The sequence below is a fragment of the Poecilia mexicana genome, unplaced genomic scaffold (assembly GCF_051168715.1).
Source record: "Poecilia mexicana isolate PSO_F unplaced genomic scaffold, ASM5116871v1 scaffold_21, whole genome shotgun sequence".
Taxonomy (NCBI): domain Eukaryota; kingdom Metazoa; phylum Chordata; class Actinopteri; order Cyprinodontiformes; family Poeciliidae; genus Poecilia; species Poecilia mexicana.
Genome location: NW_028263390.1, coordinates 24,931,898 through 24,956,851, shown reverse-complemented (window position 1 = coordinate 24,956,851; position 24,954 = coordinate 24,931,898). Strand labels below are relative to the sequence as shown.

General features: G+C 41.9%; 1 protein-coding gene and 1 long non-coding RNA gene across 3 annotated transcripts; one reads left to right on the top strand and one right to left on the bottom strand.

Annotated features, from left to right (window-relative positions):
* Positions 1 to 492: 492 nt before the first annotated feature.
* Positions 493 to 13,704, bottom strand: ufl1 (UFM1-specific ligase 1). Of its 2 annotated transcripts, none has more exons than XM_088001844.1 (19): positions 13,387 to 13,704; positions 13,099 to 13,244; positions 13,001 to 13,029; positions 12,823 to 12,920; positions 12,092 to 12,206; positions 11,836 to 11,966; positions 11,636 to 11,694; positions 10,975 to 11,121; positions 9,497 to 9,675; positions 6,983 to 7,162; positions 6,766 to 6,892; positions 6,579 to 6,701; positions 4,988 to 5,108; positions 4,749 to 4,915; positions 2,603 to 2,733; positions 2,442 to 2,522; positions 1,232 to 1,317; positions 968 to 1,148; positions 493 to 899 (listed from the first exon to the last, which is right to left on the bottom strand). In XM_088001844.1, exons 1-19 carry the CDS (start codon positions 13,461 to 13,463, stop codon positions 693 to 695), a joined length of 2,385 nt encoding a protein of 794 aa, XP_087857970.1. In that variant the 5' UTR covers positions 13,464 to 13,704; the 3' UTR covers positions 493 to 692. The 2 variants fall into 2 exon arrangements, with proteins under 2 accessions (XP_087857970.1, XP_014833745.1); XM_014978259.2 differs by having other exon boundaries at positions 9,500 to 9,675.
* A 175-nt stretch (positions 13,705 to 13,879) lies between these two features.
* LOC148153191 (uncharacterized) lies at positions 13,880 to 14,547 on the top strand. Its single transcript, XR_015761769.1, has 2 exons — positions 13,880 to 14,083; positions 14,226 to 14,547. It is a non-coding gene; the product is annotated as an uncharacterized LOC148153191 (long non-coding RNA).
* Positions 14,548 to 24,954: the final 10,407 nt, after the last annotated feature.

Genomic DNA, 24,954 nt, shown 5'->3' with positions numbered 1-24,954 from the left:
AAGAAAACTCTCCCCAGGGCTCATTCATTCAATAATGAACAGTTTGTTCATTATTGAATGAGAATGAATCTTGAAGGTTCTAAGATTGTCGTAAGGGAAAAATCGGGGCAAAAAATTTAAAATTGTGTCATATGAACTAACGGACACACCAACATGCAGAAGCCCCTCTACCCCTACCACAGAAAAACTGTAAAGTCTTGACCGGTCTGCGACTGGGGACCACTGCTGCATAATACCGGCAGGCCAGCTCTAGTAGTCATTTAGTATTGCCTTGCAGGGCAACTATAATTACACTGCAGGCCAAATTTGGCCGACGGGCCAGTTTGACACCTATGATTTAGACACATCTGCAGTCTCATAGTTGTGCAGTGGCTTAAGCGGTTTAGTCTCTGCTCCTGCTGCATGCTTTTTGTAATGTCACAGCAATTCCTGTGGTTTGACTCAGCCTGCTGAGAAATGATTCACTGAGGGGAAATGAACTGATCACACAAGGAAATAAGAAGCAGTTTTATTATGAAAATCAGTACCTCACTGAGGACTTCCATGTTAATGTTGTGTTTACTGGACTCATCCCACAGAGGAATTTCACTTCATGATTTGAAATGATTTCTACATTTACAACTCATGACATGCAGGATTACTGTCTGACTTCATATTGAAGCAGGAGCAGGAAGGACGATGTTTTTTTTTCTTCAGTCCTCGTTGACAGATGTCTTCCTCTGGGATAGCACCAGCTGCTTCACCTGGGGTGTCAGGGTCAGCAGCTGGGCACGGACTTTCCTGACTTCCTCCTTCTCCTCCTCATCACCATCTTCCTCCTCCTGCTTCCTGCTCTGGTTCTGACAAACCAGCTGCTTCACCACCAGGCCCTGGTAGGCAGACAGCAGCTGCTGCTGCTCCTGGAAAAAAACACACACAATCAGCTGCTGGGTATTTGTGGATCTGTAGCGACCTGTGCCGGACGTACCGGTGGGATGCGGCCCGTCAGTATGCCGATAACCTGTGGGACGCAGCGGCCCGGCACATGCAGCATGCAGTGGGTGGACGCCTGGAACAGCAGCACACTGGTCAGGTGCAGCACCAGCGCTGGGTCCTCTGCCTCTTTCAGCTGCTCTGTCAGGGCCTGGCGGTGCAGGAACTGCGCCTGTCTACATGCATTAACACACCTCTGATTTGTGAAAACATCCAGATACAGTTCAGATCCTGGGTAGTAAACCAGTGCTCCTATTACCTTTCCTTCTTCTTGTCTCCTTTCTTGAGCATGAAGCCGCAGACCTCTGCAGAGTCTTCCAAGCTGCTCAGGAAGTCTTCCATTGTCTGGAATAAATAGGAAGAGATTTCAGATTAAATACATCAGTCTTCAGAATCAGTGCTACAACCTTAAAGAACCATTGAGCTGGAAAGATATCAAGAGGCCTATCTCGAGCTGCTATTGGGCTGCACAAAGGCCTCCAGCTCAATGGCTGGAGTTCACTCTGTTGTTTTGTGATAGACTTGCAACCTCTTCAGAGAAGCTGCAAAACTGCAATGGAAACAGTTTTTTCACATATGAGTCACTGATCAACAACTGGATGTTACTACTGGTGGAAACATGGTTGGAGGACAATGGCGCAGCATGTTTTTTTTAATGAGTTATTACACAACAAACTTATATGATTTTAATTGTGCTTCTTATTTATTGGAAACAACGCAATTATGTGGGGGGTTTTTTTTCCCAACATTGCCAGAATATCAAAAAAGTTTAGTGCACATTTGTAATAGAAAAACAGCCGGAAGCCTATAATGGAAATTGACAGCTGTCAATTAAACTGATATCTTATATGTTATTTAATATGTTTCCAGATCCAAACATTCACATCAGATCACTTGAACCTCTTGAGTTCAGCCAGCAGGCTGTCAGCGACTCTGAGGTCCAACTTGTTCTACCGACAGCAGTGGTGCCAAAAGTCAGTCCCCAAAGGCTGCATGTTGGTAGTTCTCTCCCTGTGCCTGATGGTAGTAACGATCTTTTCAGCATATCAGTGTTCTTCTTGCAGGGGTGGGCAGCTCCAGGCCTTGAGGACCGGTCTCCTGCAACTTTTAGATGTGTCTCTACTTCAAGAGTAGAGAAACAGGTTGAAGTAGACCGGTCTACTTCAACCTGAGTCAAATAAAGAGGTCATTAGCAGGACTCTGGAGAACTAGATTGCATTTAGGAGGTAATTCAGCTGTTGGATTCAAGTACATTGGACCAGGGAGACATTTAAGAGTTGCAGGACACCGGTCCTCCAGGACCAGGATTTCCCACCCCTCTAGGTCTTCTAACGAGCCATCATTTGATCCAGGTGTGTTAAACCAGGGAGAGAACTAAAAAATGCAGAATGCCGGCCCTTGAGGACCGACTTTGGGCATCACTGACCTACGGTTTCCTCAGGAGTCCCACCTTTCAGTTCACAGCTCACCTTGCCATTGAGGCAGTTGTGCAGCTTCATCAGAGGACCTCTGGTCTCTTCTGAAAGTTTGCCCAGCATCTTCACTCTGACCTGAAGCAACACAGGAACAGTCAGAATCATCAGACCCTTCAGAACCCTGGCTGGTTTCAGTGGGAGTCTCAGAAGCAGACCTCGGTGGTGATGGTGCTGGGGTTGTCGACTGACATCATCAGGTCAGCAGCGAGGAAGTTCACCAAAATGTTGGTCACATCAGTGCACAAGGTCTTCAGGATGTGCTTGGTGATCTGGATCTGAGTTTCATCTGTACCAAGGAGATTCAGAACTGGAACCTGATGCTGACTCCACAAAACTTCTATTTTCTAGATTTTTGAAACACTTATTCTAAACAGAACGTCGACCTTTAAAATCTTCACAAATCAGGAATAAACATTCAGCAGAGTAAAGGGCTAGTTCACCTGTTTTTTAGAATCTGAACCATCCAACATATGATCAGAATTTAAGGCACACTTCAGGAACGTTAATATTTTCCATTTGTTATTTTAAATATTTAAAAGGTTATTTCAATGCTAAGTTTGTTGTCTGAATTACTTTTGATAACGGACAGTTAAAAACCATGATTTAAGGTAGGCCAGTGGTCAAAAAGAAGAAAAAAATATTTTGGCTATTTTTAAAGGTGTATTTTTCTCAAAAGAAATTCAAGCACCAGAATACTGATGGCTAAAAATATTTAAGTGAATTTATGAGACAACAAATCAAATGGAGTTATTAAGCACATACATTTTTTACAAACTTTCTTTTTAATCCTTTAGAAAAGGAAACTCAAACATTTTTCCATTCATATTTAATTTTTCAATTGTTACTTGGTCCTAATAATAAAATAAATAATATTTTCCGTATTTGACCGGTTATGTTTTTAAACAGCCGGAAAATTTAAAGCCCGTCCGTCATTTCACAGGTTATAATTAAAACCCCTGACTGTTGCACACGGGCAGACATTATATAGACTTTACGCAAAGATTTCATCGCAGAGGCAACTAAAATCAATTAACAAAAAAATCCTTTCTGAATATCATCTCATGGACTCTGAACTAAATGCGTCTTTCTGACCGGGAGCTGACAGCGTGTTGAAGAGTTATGGATCGGACGCTTTGGAGCGTCTGGTTAGGAAGCGCATTGAAAATATTTGGTAGAGATGGCGCCTTTAATTCAAGTCTCTATTACAGACCAGAGAAAACTAAAGAGAATGCAACATTATTTTAATCCATTTATAGGCTAAACAGAGGAGTCGGCAGTTTATTTTGAGGACATAAATAAAGGTGCAGAAGTTAATTAGACGGGAACATATGCAGTGAGCTGCACAACCAATGCGGGCTCCGCCACTGTGAAGAATTAAACTTAACTCATCCTGCGATTTTAACAAATGGAGCCTTCTGGGTGCACCCAGGAGAGCGGTGTTCTGGAGGAGTGCAGCAGACGTAACATCTGTCCATTTTGGAGAAGCGAAACGACGCAAAAAAAAAAATAAACATCCTTCGAAAAGAGCACGCCCGGACCACACAGTTAAAAACTTGCAGTGTTGAATTGATCGATTTTAATCAGACAGATCCAACTGACCGATGAACCAGCGCAGATTTCTCTGCAGCTGCGAACCAGGAGGAATTTGTGAAGCTGTGCATTCAGACCCCAGCGGATGAAGTGCTGGTAATTTAAGTGGAGTTGTTTAATTTAATTAATTATAAGTTATTGGGGACACAGTCAGTGGTTTTTGTCACTATGAAGAAAAATTTAGATGTATTTATCTGCTTTAAGTGTGATGGAATCTGGAGTGCTGTGGTGACGCAGGTGCAAAGCACAACCCATGTATTGAGGCCTTAGTCCTCATGCCGGTGGTCGCAGGTTCGATTCCCAGCCTGTTGACATTTGCCGCATGTCTTCCCTCTCTCTCATTGCCCTCTTTCCTGTCAAACTACTTTCAAATAAAGGCCACTAGAGCCAACAAAACCTTTAAAAAAAAGTGTGATGGAATCTGGATTCACGATTCAACTAGGTGAATATTAACTAAACCGCATAAAAATGCGGCTAAATAACCTATGTTACTATGATTATAATTTTGATGGGTAAAAAAATTATACCAATAGTACATGACCGAATTTTTTTTATGTTGTCGATCAAGATGATGGATAACAAAAAAGTCTAGCGCATCTTCTGATATATATATTCCATTTCATATTTCAGACCTGATAAACTATGTGATCTGCTGCATGCATGCAGCACTGATTCAGCTGTATGTAAGACTAACAGTGCAGCGGGGCAGACCTGAAAATAGTTTGGTGCCCCTCTCAAACAGCCGTATGTTGTTGTACAGGTTGCTGATCTCCTCCTGCAGATCCTTCATGCTCTTCTTCTTGCAGGCTGCTGAAGGCGAGCTGTTGGAGGACATGAAGACAGTCCTCAGGACGTCCTGGTAAGCTTTGGTTAGAGGCCTGCAGAGACGGAGACAGGACACTGACTGCTGTGTGAGGGGAAAGTGAGCTGAGCCAGACATGGTAAGTTACCTGACCAGCAACTCGGCCAGCTCAGACAGGATGTCTTCAGGACAGTCGTTCAGTCTGTCCTCCAGAATAGCAGCAATCTCCTCCTGGGCCATGAAGGGAGCCTCGGCTGGCCTGTTGCGACCTTGGTAGAGTAGAACACACTGATGAGCCTCACTGCAAAACTCCCGCTAAATCTGCCACCCAGAAAGGAAAACAGCCTGACAACGACAACCCGGGGTGTTGGGTGCCAAGCAGACAGTAAAGCTCAGTGAGCAGCTTTAATGTGCATCCAGAGACACAAGCTGTGTTTCTATTAAATGTAGAATTGCTAAATTAAAATTACCAATATAAATTTGTAGAATGGAAACAATGTGAATTTGGGGAGCGGGGGGGGGGGGTGTAACAACACTTTTTTGATAAAAAGTCATTACACTAGGGCAGTGTTTCTCAATTCCGGTCCTCAGGCCCCCCTGTCCTGCATGTTTTAGGTGTTTCCCTTCTGCTACACACCTGGATTGAATCTGTGGGTGATTAACAAGCTTCTGCAGTACCTGATGGTCATGCAATAATCTGAATCGCCTGTTCTGGAATAGAGGCACATCTAAAACATGCAGAGCGGGGGGGGGGCTGAGGACTGGAATTGAGAAGCACTGCAATAGGGAGAGGTGGATTTTTGGCCGTATCGAAATAGATGTACAGTGATCCTTCGCTATAACACAGCGAGGGATCAGCTGTGCAGTTTTTTTCACAGTGCATTGTGTTCTGTGTCCTGATTGGCTAAAATATACGCAATACAGATTGGCCATTCAGGAGATGGAAACTGAAACTTTGAATGCCTGCTGAAAAAAACTGGCCAGAGGCTCTGTCGTAGATACAGCTGTGAATCTCATGGGGCAGCTTGGAGGAGACGCTTTAATGACTCCGGATCACATTAAGGCCCGATTGATGCACACGCACATCTGCTGACCTGAAAACAGGTTTTGTTCTTTGGTTTCAATGTAGAGTATTTATTTATGCTGTATAATAATTGTAAAAAATAAAGGTAACTACTTGACAGATTTCACTTATCGCGGATTATTTTCGGAACGCAACCCCCCTGCGAAAAACGAGGGATCACTGTAAAAACTGTAGGATCACAAAAAATGGAAATACATTTTTTGCATAGCACTCATCATGTGATCAACAGCTGGATGTGATGGCTGGCAGAAGGTGACAGGAAGTTGTAGGAGGATAATGGTTGGTTTTTGTTTTGTGCAGCTGGAACAAATCACAGACTACAATTTACCCAAAAACACAACATACACAGCCACTCCAGTGCTCGAATGAGACGCCGATGTCTCTTTTGATTTTCCAATGGATGAGTGCCAGAGCCAGGGCTGAATTAAGAATATATCTCATGCTACTGTTTAGATCAGTCGCTGCATTGTTTTTAATGATTTATCATGTGAACAAGCTTATTCATGGGTTATTTGACTTTAATTCCTTATTTAATGGAAACACCATTAATGAGAAATTGTGTTTTTTCAGCAGAATATAGACAAAAATTTGTACATAATTGTAGAGGAAATACAGCTACTATTTCATTCTGGTAAAGAGAATGGTGCTGGCATACTCTGCTGTGATGCTCCTGTCTCCTCATCGCTGTCCTCGTCCCTCCTGCCCTTCTTCTTGGTCTTGCGGATGCGGATCTCCCTGGCGTTGCCCCCCCCACCAGCCTTGGCGCTGCTGCTACCCTCTGGAAGACAACAAGTTAGAGCCCAACACTCACATAGATCCCGCCACTACTGAAGCAGACGGACCTGCAGCCTTCTTCCTGCGCTCGGCATCCCTTCTCTCCTTCTTGGACGGAGCAGCAATCTCGGCCAGAGCAGACGCCTGCTTCAGGTCCTCCTCTGTTATCAGGAACACTGGGTTGTTCTTCACTTCCTGAGCAGCCCAGAAGCAGAAATGAGAAACCATGCTGGCTCAGCACAGGAACTCTCCACAGAGGGAGGAACCAGGGACAGGAAACTGTACCTTCTGAGCCTTCTGCTGCATGGAGTCTTCAAATAGTGCCTGGCAGATGCCGATGAACTTCTCACTGACCACCACAGTACCCCCGAGAACAATGGCCTGCGACTGGACATTGGCGTTCCTCAGGGCCTGGTTAATGAGCATCCCCATGTCCTCCATGGAAAGACAGCTGGGCAGGATCGACTGGAACACGACCAGAAAGGCCAATGAGAACTAGAGCAGGCCAAGCATTCATGGAGCAGGAATTTCTAGCTCTTCCCTTTGAGATTTACATAATATTTATAGGGATAATCTATCCTGTTATTTAATTAAACAATGTATGTTCAAGATGTATAAGGATCAGTGGTGGGAGAAGATTAGCAGAAAACACAAACTTAAAACTCACATTCAGATTAAGGATGCGTTTCAAACCGAGATGGTTGTTAAGTTAAATTGGTAGTATTATATGTTTTCCAAGCACATAGTGCTATAAAATGGCACTATCACTTCCTGAGCAGCAGGAAGGGATATAACAACTCTGGGTTGTTAAAAAAAAAAAGCTATATATATATCAAATAAAACTTAAAAGTACTTTGTAATTTAAACACCTTGAAATTGGACCTCTTTCTCTTTAAACACTTGTGGTCTTCAGAAGTCACCACAAGATGGCTCCTCTTTAAGAGTTTTTTTTTTAACCAGCATTTTACTGAACAGTATCTCCGATAATGAAATCAGCACATGTTGAGTTCCACCAAGTGTTTGCAAATTGCTGCTGGCTAGTCTGGCGGAGCCGAGTGGGGGAGTCGCAGCGGAGGGCTGCTCAGTTAAGAGGAAGCTCAGCAACTTGTAAACTGTAGTTCTGAGGAGGAGCTGCATCTCAAAGATGGGGCTAGGTCCATCCAGGCATTTTTTTCCACAAGAGATTTCTTACATATGCATGAAAGAATCAAAGCAACAGTCCATTGAATAACATAAATGATATGATGTGAAGCTCAAAAAGTGGATTTTACATAATACTGCCACTTTAAACATAAGAAAGACAGAGATCTCTATGAATCCATTAAGAACATGGAGGCAGATGCACACTGCCTCTGGTGAGTGAAGTGGGAAGATTCAAAGGGGGTTGCCAGAAGAAAAAAATTTATGGTAGTTTTGTGAACTTTATGTGGTTGAGGATAAATTTAATTGGGGCATGCCATAAGCAATGCATAAGGAGAGCAGTGACTGACCTGCGAAGCAGGTCAGTCACTGCCTCCATGCATTGCATGGCAGGCACCTATTGTTCTTCACCTAATAGAATGTCTCTTTATTTATTTTTTTATATCTTTATTTTTCTTCCATTACCGTTAATGCGGCTCGTACCGCTGCGTGTACCCCCACAAAAGTGGTATCAAATCGTGCGGCTCGATGCCGAGAAGGGAGCTATTATTTTTATTGGGATTCTGTGTAAAAATCACGACATAATTAAAAAAAAACGAGAAAAGTTTAGGCTGAATGTCTCACAGAATCACTAAGATTTCTCTCTGAAACACACACACAGCACAGTGGAGGTCTGACTCCAAAACTCTGTTTAACTCCCCCTCACAGGCACAAATAGCGGCCTATTGATCTCAAAGTTGGTCATGACACAGATACACATGCCTGGTCCCGTAAAATGTTTTCAAAATTTTCCTAGGGCTTATGGTTTTTTGTCAGGGCCCTGAGACCGAGGCTGGGTGTCTCACAAGTATAGAAACCAGGGAGAGAGCCAGCCCAGGTGCAGATAATTAATTACCATAGCAACGGGTCCTAGACAGAGGCAGTGAGTAATCTCACAGCGCTGAATCAGATCTCACAATGCATTGTGGGAAGAATACATATTTCCTGTGACTTTTCATGTTTTGCTTACATAAAATTATTTGTCTGAATTTTTGAGTGTAAATTAAAATCTTTACTATGAAAATTTAAATTGTTTTTAGAAATTAACTATTACCAACTTTCTTCATGTTCTTTATTTTGGACCATGAGTGAGAACCACATGTGCGAAGCTTATAGTCGTCGGTCTCGCCTTTCAAAGGTGACACATGTATCATAATATATCTGACAATATTCACAGCTACTCTGCGCTAGCGTTGCATTAAGTATGTCAGACTTGCTTATATCTATTTTTCATGACAAATTTGAAACGCTGGGTTTAAAGGGATGGGCACAGGTGGCAGGCCCCTTAAAATTTCTGCAGGAATTTTTCTAGTTTTATATTCTACCATTCTATTAGAATTTGAGAAATAATATGTTGATCAAAATGCAAAATAAAAACTCTGATCTGTTTTGGTTGTCTGAAGCGCATAAGTTGGCTATTGAATGACACCCTTTCAGCTGTATGTATAGTGTCTTGTCAGTCTATGTATGTTGGGCACCATAATGGTGCATAATATTCAAATAAATAAACCAAATCTAGCTGAGGAACCCACTTTCCCTTCTTTACAATCAAATCCACACGTCTAATTTTAGCTGGTGGGTGGGGGGGGCGAAGAGATTATCATGGTGATCTGAGCTGACCACCTGGAGGTCGGTCCATGTGGCAGAGTTAACAGCTTCCTCCACAGAGGCCTCCACCTGGTCCACCAGAGCCTGACCCACGCAGGTGGCGCGCAGGAATAGCAGCTTGCTGGATCTGAAGCGCTTCTTGATGTAGCTGGACGGGTCAGGGATCCCGAGACGGAGCAGCGCATCGAACTCTGCAGAAAGAAAAGGAGAAGATGCTTCAAGCTGAAGAGAGCAGCAGATACATAACATAGGAGAACATGAAGCTGGTGTGGAAGAGTAGAACAATTCTCGAGAAGGAAGCTAAAAGCAGCTGAAAGAATCTTTTTACAATTGATGCAAAACCTTGTCATCTACTGACAGCAGCAGGTCTTAAAACGTCCTTTTAAAGATTAAAAGATAATTTCAGATCCATTACAAGTTCAATGTTCATCAGTCAATGAACATTGACTACATTCATTAATGGTTAATTATAGTTTGCATAATTCGCTCTAGACTCGAGCCACCAGCAGACTGCACACAGGAAGTAGGTTGGAGGTTAGAGGCTGTGAATTCAATGAGCATTCTGCTGTAGAACTGATGAAAGTGAAGCATAAAATGTGAATCTCCCAAAACTGATATTTATGAATATTGAATTGTTAATAAAACTGGAGACGTAATCATCAAATGAATTATTCCATCTTTTTCTTAAAGTTGGAGCAAGAAACTTTTACAAACATGTTTTCTTTTTTCTTTATATATTTCTTAAAATTGTCACCATGTTGTATAATATGAGGCAGATAAATTGTGAGAAGAATCGGGTTCCTCTGCCTCCTCACGGTAGTCCTACAGTCATCTCAGCCATCATACAACCAATCAGAGTGATGGACAGTACTAAGACCCTCCTCTGATTGGTTGTTTCTTACCAAACAGTTTATGTTTCCGACAGCTGTAGGATCAAAGGGAGGCGGCAAAGGAGGTTGATCTATGCAGACAGACATAGACAGTTTATCAGATAGATAGACAGATAGGTTTATGTAATTTAGAACCTCTTCTAAGGAGGAACATTTTAAAAATGATGTATGGAGGAGAGTGGTAATCTTGTAATCTAAATGGGAAATAATTAATCTTCCCCTAGTCACAGAATGCTGTGAGGAAAGGGTAAGATGACCAGTTTAAAGATATTTCAAGGTTCTACAGAAAGAGATCTTTTTCCCCTTCGCTCGTTGCAAGAAGCTGATGTCATAAAGCAGAGCCGAAGCAAACCATGTTTGCCTTGGGATCCTGATGCCCCGTCCTCAAGAACTGCCACCCTGCAACTTTTATATGTATTCCTTTTCTAAAACCCCTCGAGCAAATGAATGGCTTACTAGCAGGTCTCTGCAGAGCTGAGTTACTGCTAGTGTGGGAAGTCAGCCTTTTGACTCACACATTTTGGGAAAGTGATGCAGGGTGGAGGATTGGACTTGAGCACCTCTGATCAAGTGTATTTCTCCAGTAACAAAAGCAAAGACCTAGGTATCCGTTTTGTTGGAGGAAGGAGTCCACCCAGGCGTTCTGCGTTCTGGCGTAGATGTCAGGGATGTATACAGCCTTGTCCTGTCGTCCTCCCACTACGCTTCCCTTCAGACGTCCGCTGTTCACCAGTTCCTCCAAAACGGCTGGGACAAAAATGCATGAATCAGGACTCACTAAAACAAAACACTCGCTTAATGGGGGAGTATTATGTATTTTCCTGGCACATACTGCCATTTTGTAGTTCTATCAAGTAATTGTATTACCTTCATTTGTTATAGAAATGCTATCACAACCAAAGAAATTTGACTTAGTAATTTAACATTGCACTCAGCAGATGCGCAGTTTCACCAGGTGTTTGGTAATTCCTGCTGACTAGTCTGGAGGAGCTGAGTGGGAAAGTCCCAGAGGAGGGCTGCTCCTCTGGGCTGTGTGGTAGAAGCTCGGAAGCTTGGAACCTGCTCGGAGTAGGCGGGGCTAAGGCCACCCAGGGTTTTGGACAGCTGAATAGTTGCCACAGGAGATTAAAGGATTTTTCAAACATGCATGAAAGAATCAAAACAACACTTCAATACAAGAAGATGGAAAGCTCAAAAAAGTAAATTATACATAATACTGGCCCCTTAAATGATATGAAACAATCATGTAAAGTCTCCTTACTGTACAGGAGGTGTTCCTGAAATCCAAATGCTGCAATCATGCTGCTGACGGGTATTGGTCTGCAGAGCACAACATAACCAGACTGATATCCAAACAAAGTTCTAAGAATGTTTGGTGAAAATGGTGCACACACCGTTTCTGTGGCAACAACTCGCCTCTGTTCTGCACAGGGAACATGTGATTGGAGTTTTTAGTTGTACCTTGTAATTCCACTGAACAGGCCTCTGATTCTGGCTTTGTGACGTGCAACAAAAGCTCTGGTGAAGATCACTCCTCTGTTGTACTGGTCCATCTCTCCCTCGATGAGTTTTCCCAGGCGTTTCAACACTTCCTGAAATGAGAAAAAAACAATCCTGATGGGGCTTTTTACCCTCAAATGCTTGACTCAGCAATAACTCCACTGTGGCTTAATGTCTAAGCCTGGGGCAAGGCGTAGATCATCATGAGATGACTCACCTCAGTTAGGAAGTCTCCTGGGAGGTCGTAGCTTTTACACAGCTCTGCCATGCTGACCAAACCAGCCTCCTGCAGTTTGTCGTTCACCTCCTCAGCCAGATGGTTCAGGTAGGCGCTGCACAGCACAGCACAGGATACAGAAAACAGCTCAATGCATGCAGCCTCTGCCTCTCAGGTTTATTATCCTCCTCCTTATTCAGTTAGGAGGTCCGCCAGGTGTCCCACCAGGGGAGTAAGAACAGGATTAGATGAGACTTTTCATACATTTTTATTGGAAATGAAAGGAAACATGCGACTCGCTTAATATTCAGAATTTTACCTTCAACATATTGTATGCTCAAATCTAGAGATATAGAATCCATTTATGCATCTTAAAAAGTAACTTAAAATGTCAAATAAGGGGGGTGCTGTGGCGGCGCAAGGATAAACCATAACCCATATATAAAGTTCTTAGTCTTTGATGTGGCAGTCACAGGTTCGAGTCCCGGCCTTATGACCCTTGCCCATGTCTTCTCCCTCTCTCATATTCTGTATCCTGAAATCCAAACGCTGCAATCATGCTGCTGACTGCCTAACCACTTTCAAATCATGGCCTCTACAGCCAATAAAACCTTTAGAAAAAGTCAAACAATTGGGACTTTCCCATATTAAGTTTGGTTAATTGATTAAATAAATTAATCATCTTCTAACAGAAAGCTGATTGGATGGAGTCATCTTCTGCTTGTACTTACTCATCAATGAGCTGTCCCAGGACCAGCTGGACCCCTTTATCTGACTTAGCAATGTCGTTGGCTCTGTTTTCCACATGGACCCAGTCCACGTTGATGATCTAAAGGAAGTATCATTTAAAGGACATCTGAACAGCAACTTCAGCAGATGGAGATGGAAGGTCACTGAATGGGAACAAACCTGCTGCAGCTCCACAATGTTGATTCTTCCTGCAGGAAACACTGAAATATAACCATCTGCAGTTCCAACAGGCTGATATATTTTTATGTTGTACCGACCTCCATGGACATATAGCTCGTCCCGGATTTCCCTGCTGATCTGAGTAGGAGTGATGTACTCCTTCCCATCCAGGGTGTGCACCACATCCAACTTTCTGTCCTGAACCAGCTTTGTAATGATTTCTATGCAGTTCCTCTCCGACAACCTAGAAACGGTTGAGAGACAGTAGAGACTTTAGAAACTAACACCGCGAAGGTTTTCTTCACATTTAAAACTTGAACAAACTACAGTGAGCTGCCTTAACCAGCTGAGTTAGCTCATGTTAGCATTCGAGCTAACGGTCTCACCTCTGTACTGTGTCCGCAAACTGAGCCCGCTGAAAGTCCGCGGCCAGGCGGCGAATCTCCTCCCAGTCAGCGGCCATTATTCCGCCAACAAGGCACGAGGACAATCCGCTGTCAGCGCTTCACTTCACCTCACCTGTCCACACGACTTTGCTAACTGAAGAGTAGCTCTGCTCCAAAGAAACACGTCAACATACAGTGACGTAGGACGGCAAGCCTGGAGGTACAAAAAAAAAAAAAAAAAAAAAAAAAAAACATAGGGCCAAATCCAGCAAGTACACCTTGCTGGAGCGGCTGCAGCAAGCAGAAAGGGACGGGGACAGTTGTGCCTCTTTTCCACTGGCTCTACTTCAACAACCCGGCTCGGTTCAACCCGATTCGGCTCGGCTCCATTTCGGAGTGACCGCGTTTCCACAGGCCCAACTTGGCTCTGTAACAGGGTGCCGCCTCCTGGTGGCGGGGGCGTGTAGCGCCCCGCCTCCAGGCGCCATGTGATGTCCTTCGTTACATGCGACCTAACGCGAGTTGTTGTTTTTCTGATACAAAAGAAGAAGAGAGAGCTGAGCTAATTTTATAGCCTGATTGCGATTTTTCTGAGATTTCAAGAAAATGCGCCGGTGGGAGGAAAGCAGCGATGTGGTGAGGAGGAGCTGATCTCCGCCTTGCAGCGGGAGGAAAGCAGGTGGCTCAGACGGTGCAGGTGAGCTAACGGTGATTTTTGTATTAAACTACTATAAAACTTGTAATAGTGCCGAATATACATGAGCTAATGTTAGTCAGGGTGTTGCAAATACCTTAAAAATGTCAGAATTAATTCATAATATATTTCAATGTGTTTTCAGATGTTGGTAAACTGCCGCTGCAGACCATCGTGGTTCTTCCTGCTCCTCTGAGTTGTAGGACGTCTCATCAGTGTCCGTCTTCCTGAATGCTGGTCGGTGTTTACCTTCAGGATGTCCAGAGACCTTCACCTTTCTGGAGCAGGAATCACATGAGCTCAATATGCTGATGAAACATTTCTGATTTAAAAAAAAAAGTGTCTCATTTTCTTAAAGAGTAGAAGTGCATTAACAATCTGTAGTTTTTAACTTCTCAATAGTTTAATTATGATTCATTTGATGTCCAAGTTATAGCTGAGAACAAATAAAGCCGTATTCATTCTAATCTGACTGGTTCTAGATCCATGTTTTCACATTTTGGACACAAAGAATTAAAAGTTTAAACTCAGTCTTAATTATCACTAATTAAGGTTACAGGTTTTGGACACATGTTCTCACTTTCAGGGTTTCCCCCAGAAAACTTGCTAAGCCCGGTGGTGGGGGTGTCAAGGCGGTCCACCGTGTTTTTGGATTAAAAGATGTTAAGTTGACAGAAAATATTACAGTATTACTGTGTAATTATATGTTACAGGAAAACATCTCCAGTGAAATGCTATTTAAACCCACAACTAGTCTAAAAACAACAAATTTGCACTTCTGTTTAATCCAAATTAAGTCAGCAGCTCCATCAGGCCCCCAAGAGCTTCAGGGGCCCCATAAACACTAATATTTTAAAACAGACCACAGATACATAAATGTAACACTTGTTTATTGAGATGATCAATGCTGTTAAACTTTATTCAATTTCAGCATACATAAATTAAAAGATTTTAAATTGTTTAACATTTAAATGCAAGATTTTAAGGAGCTGGCAAGTTTACTTTGTAGAACTTCAAAGAACAATATTCATAGTTAGATTGTTTTGTTACCATAGCAACAATTTGATGCTGTGAGTTTAATCTTTTAATTTACAAATACAAATTAGTAAACTGCAATTATAACTTATTGCTTTTTAGGCTGGCCAATTAAACTACTCCCTTCTCCCATATTTCACTAAATCTAACAGAGAAGCTGTTAGAGGTGCTGATGATTGTAGCAGCTGGAGGGGCCCCTAAGTCGAAGTCTGCAAGGCCTCATGCAGCCTTGGACCGGCCCTGAACAATGAGTAAATTCACTGCACTGCGCAGAGATGCGCAACAAACGGGAGATTTGGCTTTAGTAGTTGTTCCATTTCGTGTCTGTTGAGTTTTTAATAAGCGTCACAGAAACTATTCTGGTTGGTCGAGTTTATGGGACGAGTTTCTCAGATCTCCGCGCGCATTAACTCTAAGTAGACGACCCATTTGATATGGTTTGATGCATCGTGTAACCTGAAAAATAATACTAAAAATAATAATAAAGTAAAATCAGCATGATGCGTGACTCCGAGGAGAGCGTTAAAGCTCCTCACCGGGCTGAACCTGCATGATCAGGTTAGCGCTGCTCGTTATCCACAAACGCTCCGGCCAACCGGGACCACAGACATAAACTATACAGGGAAGACAGACACAGAGCCACACGCTGGGCAGCGGGTTGAGATGGAAACGTCGCATATAATTGTTTGTTCACAGAGATAAATCATTCTCACCGCTCCACAACGCGCCTCTGAATTCGCTACAAGTTATTCCTGCGGTTCACATTGAGCTGCGCAACCAGAGCTAACGCGGCGGGTTTTAAACTCTTCCCTAGAGTTCTCCAAAGGATCATAATTCCTCACAGTAGGTTTATGTAAATATCCTAACAGGTCAGCCTGAGTCCAGTTTGAGTGAAAGGAGGCGCGCGCGATCCGCGCTGAGGTAAAGCAGCGGCAGCGCGAGGCAAAGCGCAGAGGCGCCAGCTGTGTGATTGGTCCGCGCTGTCGGCTTTAAATGCATAAACTATAAACCTATCTATTATAAACCTATCCTTAAGGATAAATCTGCTCTGCTAGTGAAATGCTAAGAGCAACAGAGACGCTTGCAGCCTGGCTTTAAAAAAGAAAAAAGAAAAAAAAAAAGCGATTTATTTATTGGGGCCTGCCATAAGCAATGCATAGGGAGAGCAGTGACTGACCTGCGAAGCAGGGCAGCAGGTCAGTCACTGCCTCCATGCATTGCATGGCCGGCACCTATTGTTCTACACCCAATAGAATGTCTCTTTATTATAGATTATTTATTTTTCTTCCATCACCGTTAATGCGGCTCGTACCGCTGCGTGTATCCCCACAAAAGTGGTATCAAATCGTGCGGCTTGATGCCGAGAAGGGAGCTATTACTTTTAGTGGGATTCTGTGTAAAAATGACGACATAAATTGAGAAAAACGAAAAAACTTGAGTCTGAGGAACTCACAGCATCACTAAGATTTCTCTCTGAAACACACACACAGGACAGTGGAGGTCTGACTCCAAAATTCTGTTTAACTCCCCCTCACAGGCACAAATAGAGGCCTATTGATCTCAAAGTTGGTCATGACATAGATACACATGCCTGCTCCTGTAAAATGTTTTCAAAATTTTCCTAGGGCTTATGGTTTTTTGTCAGGGTCCTGGAGACCGACGCTGGGTCTCTCACAAGTATAGTAACCAGCATCTTGTCTGGCAGAGAGAGCCAGCCCAGGTGCAGATCATTAATTACCATAGCAACGGGTCCTAGACTGAGGCAGTGAGTATTCCCACAGCGCTGAATCAGATCTCACAATGTATTGTGGGAAGAATACATATTTCCTGTGACTATTCATGTTTTGCTTACATAAAATTATTACTTGTCTGAATTTTTGAGTGTAAATTAAAATCTTTACTATGAAAATTGAAATTGTTTTTAGAAATTAACTATTACCAACTTTCTTCATGTTTTTTATTTTGGACCATGAGTGAGAACACCATGTGCGAAGCTTATAGTCGTCGATTGAATTTCACTGACTTTGGGTTAATACTCTGCTTTTCAATGGTGACTCCTATTGTCATAATATACCTGACAATATTTACAGTTACTGTGTTGTAGTGGTGAGATAATTATGTCAGACTTGCATATATCTATTTTTCATGTCAAATTTGAAACGCTGGGTTTAAAGTGATGGGCACAGTTGGCAGGCCCCTTAAAATTTCTGCAGGAATTTTCTAGTTTATTTTTTATTATTTTCCTTGAAATGTAAACAAGCAATGCTTAGCCTGGCAGCGAGGCTAGTAAAGCATGGCGGTTCCGCCAGGCTTATAATACACTGGGGGAAATCCTGCATTAGTAAGGCTGCATAAAATAAAGAAATGTGACCTCTCCTCTCTAAATTTTCTAGTACAATATTCTCTAGGTACGACAGTGGTGTTTGGGTTCAATCTGTTTGTGTTTTGACATAATGAAATGTTTAATTTGTAAATACTTATAAAAGTGTTTGCACACGCACATCCGCTGACCTGAAAACAGGTTTTGTTCTTTGGTTTCAATGTAAAGTATTTATTTATGCTGTGTAATAACTGTAAAAATGAAGGTAATTATGTAGACGAATATAATTCTACTAATAGTTAAAAGGCATGTTGTTGGTTGATTCACATTAAGATATGTTTTTGACTGAAAAGAAATGTACTGTGTCAAATGTACTGGGTCAATCTGACCTACAAGTCAGAAAGGAACTCATTTCATGAGTATAGCACCTTTAAATTTCTCTATAACTACTTCACGGATTTCGCCTATCACGGGTTATTTTCGGAACGCAACCCCTAAGAAAAATATTCGCTGTAAATGCAATGTTATGTAATGTTTACTTAATTTTTTTCTACAGCAGGAGAAGTTTTGTCAAAAAAGCGTAACAGGCTAAATTTCAAAAATGTTGTAAAAACTTTTTTTAAAATAAAAATGTGTGGGGAAAAACAGTCCATATTCCAAACACATTCACTTAAATTTTCGCTTTATGGTACATATTCACATTCTTTATTGACTGTATATCAAATATATTTTAAATGTAACTGAAGATATGACATAATACAACATATAATATTCAATAAAATACAATGACTTAAATCTTATTGTATAGACTAAGTCATCAAATCACTACGTTGCCTGTAGGAATTTTTAATGTCCAGCAGGTGTCAGTATTGAGCGACACAGTATCGACACAGTATCAATACAGTGTTGCTATGAGTCGAAACGCCTCATGACGCCTCATTTACCCATCACTAGGGTTTAAAGTGCAATTGAAATCTCCTCCAATTACATAAAATCCTTGAAGAGTAGCTAAAGTAAGAAACAGATCTTCAAAACATTTCGGCCTATTTTCATTTGGGCCATATAAACTCACTAAATTTAAAATAATTAAGAAAATGTACCCTGAACAATTGCATACCTACAAGCTGAATCTTATTGTTTTTAGTATTTGGAATGGTATGCTTTTGTGGATCAAAACAATTACGCCTCTTGCATAGTTATTATATGGCGCATGCACCACCTGGCCCGACCATCTATTTTTTACAAACTTTATCTCACAATCTGTTAAATGCGTTTCTTGAAGAAAAATTCTATTAAATTTAAGCTAAAAATTACATTCCAACTTGTAATTTTTATGTAAGAGATATTATGAGTATTAACTTGTTCCATACTTTGCTTTTTTCTGAAATATTAATATGACAATACATGATGGAGAGTTAACACAAAATACACAAAGATTTTGAGTAAAATAAAATAAGTAACTAAATGAGAAAAGAAAACCCTGAAAATGACACATAACACTTAAATACCCCCCTCCCTTACTCATACTAATAAATTGGGGCTTATGCTAATCCACTAATAAGGGGAATAAGCTGAACTATGAAACCCTACTTCAAAAACAATAGTGCTGTCCGTGAACCATACACCACAGTAAAACACAAATACAGCAAACCCATATGTAGCTATAAATTCCCTATTCTGTGAATAGGCGCTTAACCAAAACATTTTGTATTAATGTGACATACACAGCCGGCAGGTACACAAGCCTGAAAAAGCGTTATAGAACATATGAAAATTATCCTGCATAACAAGAAAGAGAAAGAAAAAACAAAATCACTCCATGGCTGCCTATGACACATACGTCAAACTGGATATTATGTCAGCTGAGGTATAGAAGAGCAGCTATCAATTATAGCTAATTCTGTAGTTCAGGAACTGAACCGCTCAACCATTTATAGTCAGTTCTGTCCAGCGTGTGTGCAGAGGAAATCCCCGCCTTACTTAGATGAAAACAGCTGTATCTTCCCTTTGTGGAGGATCCTCATTTTGCATGGATTATACTGAAACCCGCGGAACATTCCTTTTTCAGCAAAAGCTTTCCTGATGTTGTCAAACTCGGCTCGCTGTCGGATGGTCTCTGCTGAAAAATCATGAATGAAAAAAAGTTTATTCCCATCGTATTCAATGTTGCGTTGTTTTGTCGAGCGTAAAACAAATTCCCGATCTTGGAAATTCAGGAAACGGATGAGGACAGCTCTGTGCCGGTTTGGTTTTGGAGGTGCCATCGTGCGGTGGGCCCTGTCAATGGTGAAAGGTCTATCGGTCTCCAGCCAGCGCGGCAGCATCTGTATAAACTCCAGCAAAGGCCGCTGACCCTCAGCGCTCGCCCGGAGCCTAAAAAGGCGTAGGTTCTTCCTTCAGCCTCGATTCTCCAGGTCGTCGGTCTTAGCTTCCAAGTAGGATATTCGCTACAGGGCTTTGGCAATATTAGCGGTACTAGTTTCTAAAAGTTCATCCGCCGACACGATTCTGTTTTCAGCTTCCTCCAGTCTAGTATAGCGGCAACATTTTGCTTTACGTCTGCTATGTTTCCTCCAGAGATGCAATGGATTTTGTCATTTCACCCATACGGTTATCTATGCTGTCCAGTTTGCTTCCAAATCCACCAAACTCTGAATGCAACGACCCAAGTTCAGCTAGCACCGTGCTAAGGTCACACATGCTATCAATGCTAGCGGCCCCCTGTTTGTCTTCATCTGTTACTGAAATATCAGGTTTAGCTGGTTTTTGGTTACCGGGTTTTCATGTGAAAATATCACAGTCCTTAAAAGTGTCATGATCGTGTTTCTGTGTGTTCATTTTTGGAGTTTTTTGTGTTCAGTTTCCTTCCTGTGAGTCTCTGTCTCTGCGTCTTCCCCGTTGATTGTTTCCCAGGTGTGTCTCGTTCCCTTGATCACCCCTTGTGTGTATTTAGTCCCACCTGTTGTCTGTGTTCGTCGTCGGGTCCTTGTCTAATGTCTTATGCTGTCTACGTCCGTCGTGTATTTCTTGTGGTCCTCGTTGTTCTGTTCCTTGGCAATTCATTATTAAACCATCATCTTATCTTCATCCTGGGCTGCCTGCGTCTTACCTCACCTCACCAAAACCATCACTCCTGACAAAGAGTGGTTGATTTTGACATTTTCGGATCCAGTTTACGTTACTAATCCTGTTTTTTTTTTTTTTTTGAAGATTTGGCCCAGGTCACACGGAGCATCCACTTTAAGCTGCCATTCTTGGTTCATGGTTCCACAACGCCCCCAGGTATTAATTTAGTGTTATGCTCCACAGCAAAGGGAAAAGTACAACTCAAAGCCACTTCTTTCTTGCCCTCTGTGTCGGATAAGCTACACACAGATTCGTTGCCATAACTACTGACAACAGCACCACTTTATGTTTCAGGAAAAATACTCTATTTCCCACACAAACAGAACATTCAGTCTGTTATGTTTTCAGGCTTAATGTTTATTTTGCTGCTAATCTAGCACAGCAGTTTGTGGGTTGTTTCTTTTCTGCATTGTTAACGCATACAAACTGTAGCACACACTTCAGTAAAAACTAAGCAAAAGAATGTTATTGCCATCTCTTACCTTTACCTTTACACAGATAAATGAAGTCCATGAGGAGGACAGACTAATTTGATAGATGTGTAGCTGAGTATCATCAGTATAAGTGAACATGTATCCCATTCTGTCTGATGATTTTTCCAATTGGAAGCAAAGAGAAGTGGTCCAAACACAGAGTGCTGTGGTACGCCACAAGTTATCTTGGAGTGTGAGGAAGTTCACATGAGGAAACTGGAATTTGTCAGACAGGATTTAAACCTAAATCCTGCACCATTGATCCCTACATGAAGCACAATGTTCTGGTCCTGGAGGTGTGATAGACGTCAGATAGAAACTTTTTAAACCAATTTTAAATAATGTTTTATAGTTCACATCAATTGGAATGTTTGTGTGATTGAATTTAAATAATTTTTTGTAAAGTGCCTCAAGAATGTATTTGTTGTGAACACTATATAAATAAACTAAATAGATTTTTATTCTTTTATTAATTCATAAAACCACACTACCTACAGATTAGAGGAGTCTAATCTATTTACACAGATTAGACTGGCGATTGGATGGCAAAAAGACTTTTACATTCCTTTACATGTCATCCATAGCCACATTGCCACTTTGCTCTGTTAACCTATAAGTACTAAGTAGGTTTTCTCATTTAATCAAGGAGGATCAAAGTCCATTGCTCATCCGTGTCAGCATTCCAGAACCTAGAGAAACAAATAAAAACTAACCAACAGAATAATATGAACGCATGTGAGAAGTGGAGATAATTTGCAGATTTATTTTATATGTGAATCATCTTCTGAAAGTAGGTGGCTCTATTTTTGAACCACTCATCCTTTTTAAATTGAAATTCCTCAGACATTTATCATTGGGTGTCAAAGAAGAAACCATAAGAGACAAGTAAAAAAAAAAAAGAAACTGGCCTCTGATAAGAGAAACTTGTTTCCATGGCAATCTTGAGTATGTGCAGTTTGTATGATGACTTCACAGATGCAAAGCCCTGCTCAGTACTGCCTCCTCCATGGATGCAGCGTGTCTGCCTCCACACTGAACATGCTGCAGTCACATGGGAAGCTGGGATTTGTGTTGGCAAAACTGCTTTGGCTGTCATCATGGAATTTAACTACATTACACTGAATTAACATCTGAGGCTTTTTCCTCCTAATATATTTCCTAATGTATAACACATTGTTTAATATAAAATCATTCCGCTCAGCTTTTCTGTTCCCTGTAATTTCTTGGATTGCTCTCATTTCTTTGATGAAAAACTGGAAATCATAGTCAATTATTACAGGAATATACATAATTTTTTTCTTTGAGGGGGGAGTTGCATATAACCATACAAAAATGTATTCAAAGAATTTTATTGTCATGCCATTTTTAAATGGTTTGACAATACACAATGGTTGCTTGGGGTGCGCAATTTGAACTCTGGACCCAGATCAACAAGTCTAAATAATAAATACTTATTTAGATATATACTGTGTGTAAGTGGTATATGTGTGTTTATTTACAGACATATACCGTGTGTAAATAAATTAATACATTTTTAAAAAGTAAGATGTAGCTAATTAAGTCCAGCTTGAGTTCAGGACTCTGGAGTTCAGCTGCAGGTTTCTCAGGCTGGTGACTCTGGATGCTCCTCAGCCTAAGGGAAGGGGCTGGAACAGCCTGTGTGCAGGATAGGTGGAGTCCTTCATGATGTGAAACTCCTGCATCGTGATGTGTAGAGGTCTGAAGTCTCCCTCCTCCTCGAGAGATGGAAGGAAGAGGTTCCATGGCTCTTCCTTCCATCGCTCCACCCTGGATCGCCACAGGGCTGCATACTAAGCCCCCTCCTCCTCACTCTGCTGATACATATCTGCTCGGCAAAACATCCCAGCTGTCATATAGTGAAATTTGCTGAAGACAAAATTCACTATATGATGCATCACGAGTCCATATACAAAGAGAAGGTGAAACACCTGGTGCAGAAAATAACTTTTGCTTCAGCATGAAGACGAAGGTGGTGGATTTCAGAAGGGACAAGGAAACTCTTCAAGGAGGAGACCTCTACGACGCACGAGTTCCACATCATGAAAGACTCCACCCATTATGCACAGTCTGTTCCAGCCCTTTCCCTAGCATCCAGAGACACCAGACTGAATCAAAATCATAGACGTGGGTCTTGACTAGCATCTTGAAGCACTTTATGACGACTGATGTTAACCCTAACCCTGTCCCAGAGACTGTCCCTGTGAGAAATTATCATGGACGTAGGTCACATCTCATGGCCACATATACTCACTCCCTGACCTCACTGCCTTTATTGGCTCATGTTTGAATGTTGCTGCATGTGCTTTATCCTTCTTGATGTGTCATTTCTTTGCCCTGATTGTCTGTTTAGTTTATCACCTTCAGAAATTGTGGAGTACTACTTATTACTTTAGACCAGGGGTGCCCAAAGTCGGTCCTGGATGGCCGGCATCCTGCATGTTTTAGTTCTCTCCCTGGTTTAACACACCTGGTTAAAATGATGGCTCATTAGAGGCCTAAGAAGAACATTGACATACTGAACAGGTTGTTACTACCTCCAGGGAGAGACTAAAACATGCAGGGTGTCGGCCCTCCACAACCAACTTTGGGCACCCCTGCTTTAGACCAACAGCTTTATACTTTTAATATCGAAGCATGACATAGAGAAACTCATGTTAGTTTACTTAATCACCACTAGATGTAGGGAGTTGGTTGGGTGAACTCATGCCTAAGATCAGAAGGCTGTTAGTGACTGCTGGCGGATGTTTAGTGTAACATGGAGCAGAAAGCTGAGGCCGTTGTTTCTCCCTGTGGGTGGCGCAGGTTCCTACAATCGATAGTAGCCACACAGGCACACCCACTAGAAGGAAACAAACGCACCCAGTACAATGCTTTCATTTTATTGACTGAGAGATTTCCAAAAGCAAGCAGAGTCCGAACAGAGACTAAGTCTGAGCGTGAAGAGAAGTTTTGAGAAGAAATATATGAAGTCCTGCTTTCAGGCTGAAAATGTGTGCTCTTGGCAGAAAAATTCCGCCATACCTGTGGAAGCAATATTTAGTTTTGTACTTTATCTTCTTGTCTTACTTTTGTTTTGATTGTTTTGTTTGTATTTCCTTTATGTAAAGCACTTTGAACTGCCTTGTTGCTGGAAATGTACCTTCCTTTACCTTTATGGTATTTTTGACCATTCTTCCAGAAGCACATTTCTGAGGTCACATACTGATATTGGATGAGAAGGCCTGGCTCTCAGTCTGTAATTCATCCCAAAGGTTTTCTATCGGATTGAGGTCAGGACTCTGTGCAGGCCAGTCAAGTTCATCCACACCAGACTCTGTCTTTGCTTTGTGCACAGTCATGTTGGAAGAGGAAGGGACCAGCTCCAAAATGTTCCCAAAAAGTTGGGAGCATGAAATTGTTCAAAATGTCTTGGTATGCTGAAGCATTCAGAGTTCCTTTCATTGAAACTAAGGGGGCCAAGCCCAGCTTCTGAAAAAAACAACTCCACTCCACTGTGCCAAACTTTACACGTGGCACCATGCAGTCAGACAAGTACTGGCAACCTCCAAACCTAGACTTGCCAGATGGAGAAACGTGATTTTGTACTCCAGAAAATGCTGATTAACACTGTTTTAGAATCCAGAGGCAGTGTGCTTTACACCACTGCATCTGATGATTTATATTGCACTTGGTCATGTATAGCTTGGATGCAGCTGCTCCACCATGGAAACCCATTTCATGAAGCTCTCTGTGTTCTGTTATTGCGCTAATCTGAAGGTCACATGAAATTTGGAGGTCGATAGTGATGGACTCTGCAGAAAGTTGCTGACATCTTCAAACTATGCACTTCAGCATAGTTTATGTAGCCTAAGTTGTCATGACTAACCACTTCCATTTTCTTATAATACAGTTGACAGTTG

Bases quoted from the DNA above. Each gene is read 5' to 3' on its own strand.
- ufl1 (XM_088001844.1), bottom strand. From the start codon at position 13,463: ATGGCCGCTGACTGGGAGGAGATTCGCCGCCTGGCCGCGGACTTTCAG. The intron at 7,163-9,496 runs GTCAGCTCAGAT...GTCGTGTTCCAG, and splicing joins CATGGACCGACCTCCAGGTG to TCGATCCTGCCCAGCTGTCT. The intron at 1,318-2,441 runs GTGAGCTGTGAA...TATTTATTCCAG, and splicing joins ACAACTGCCTCAATGGCAAG to ACAATGGAAGACTTCCTGAG.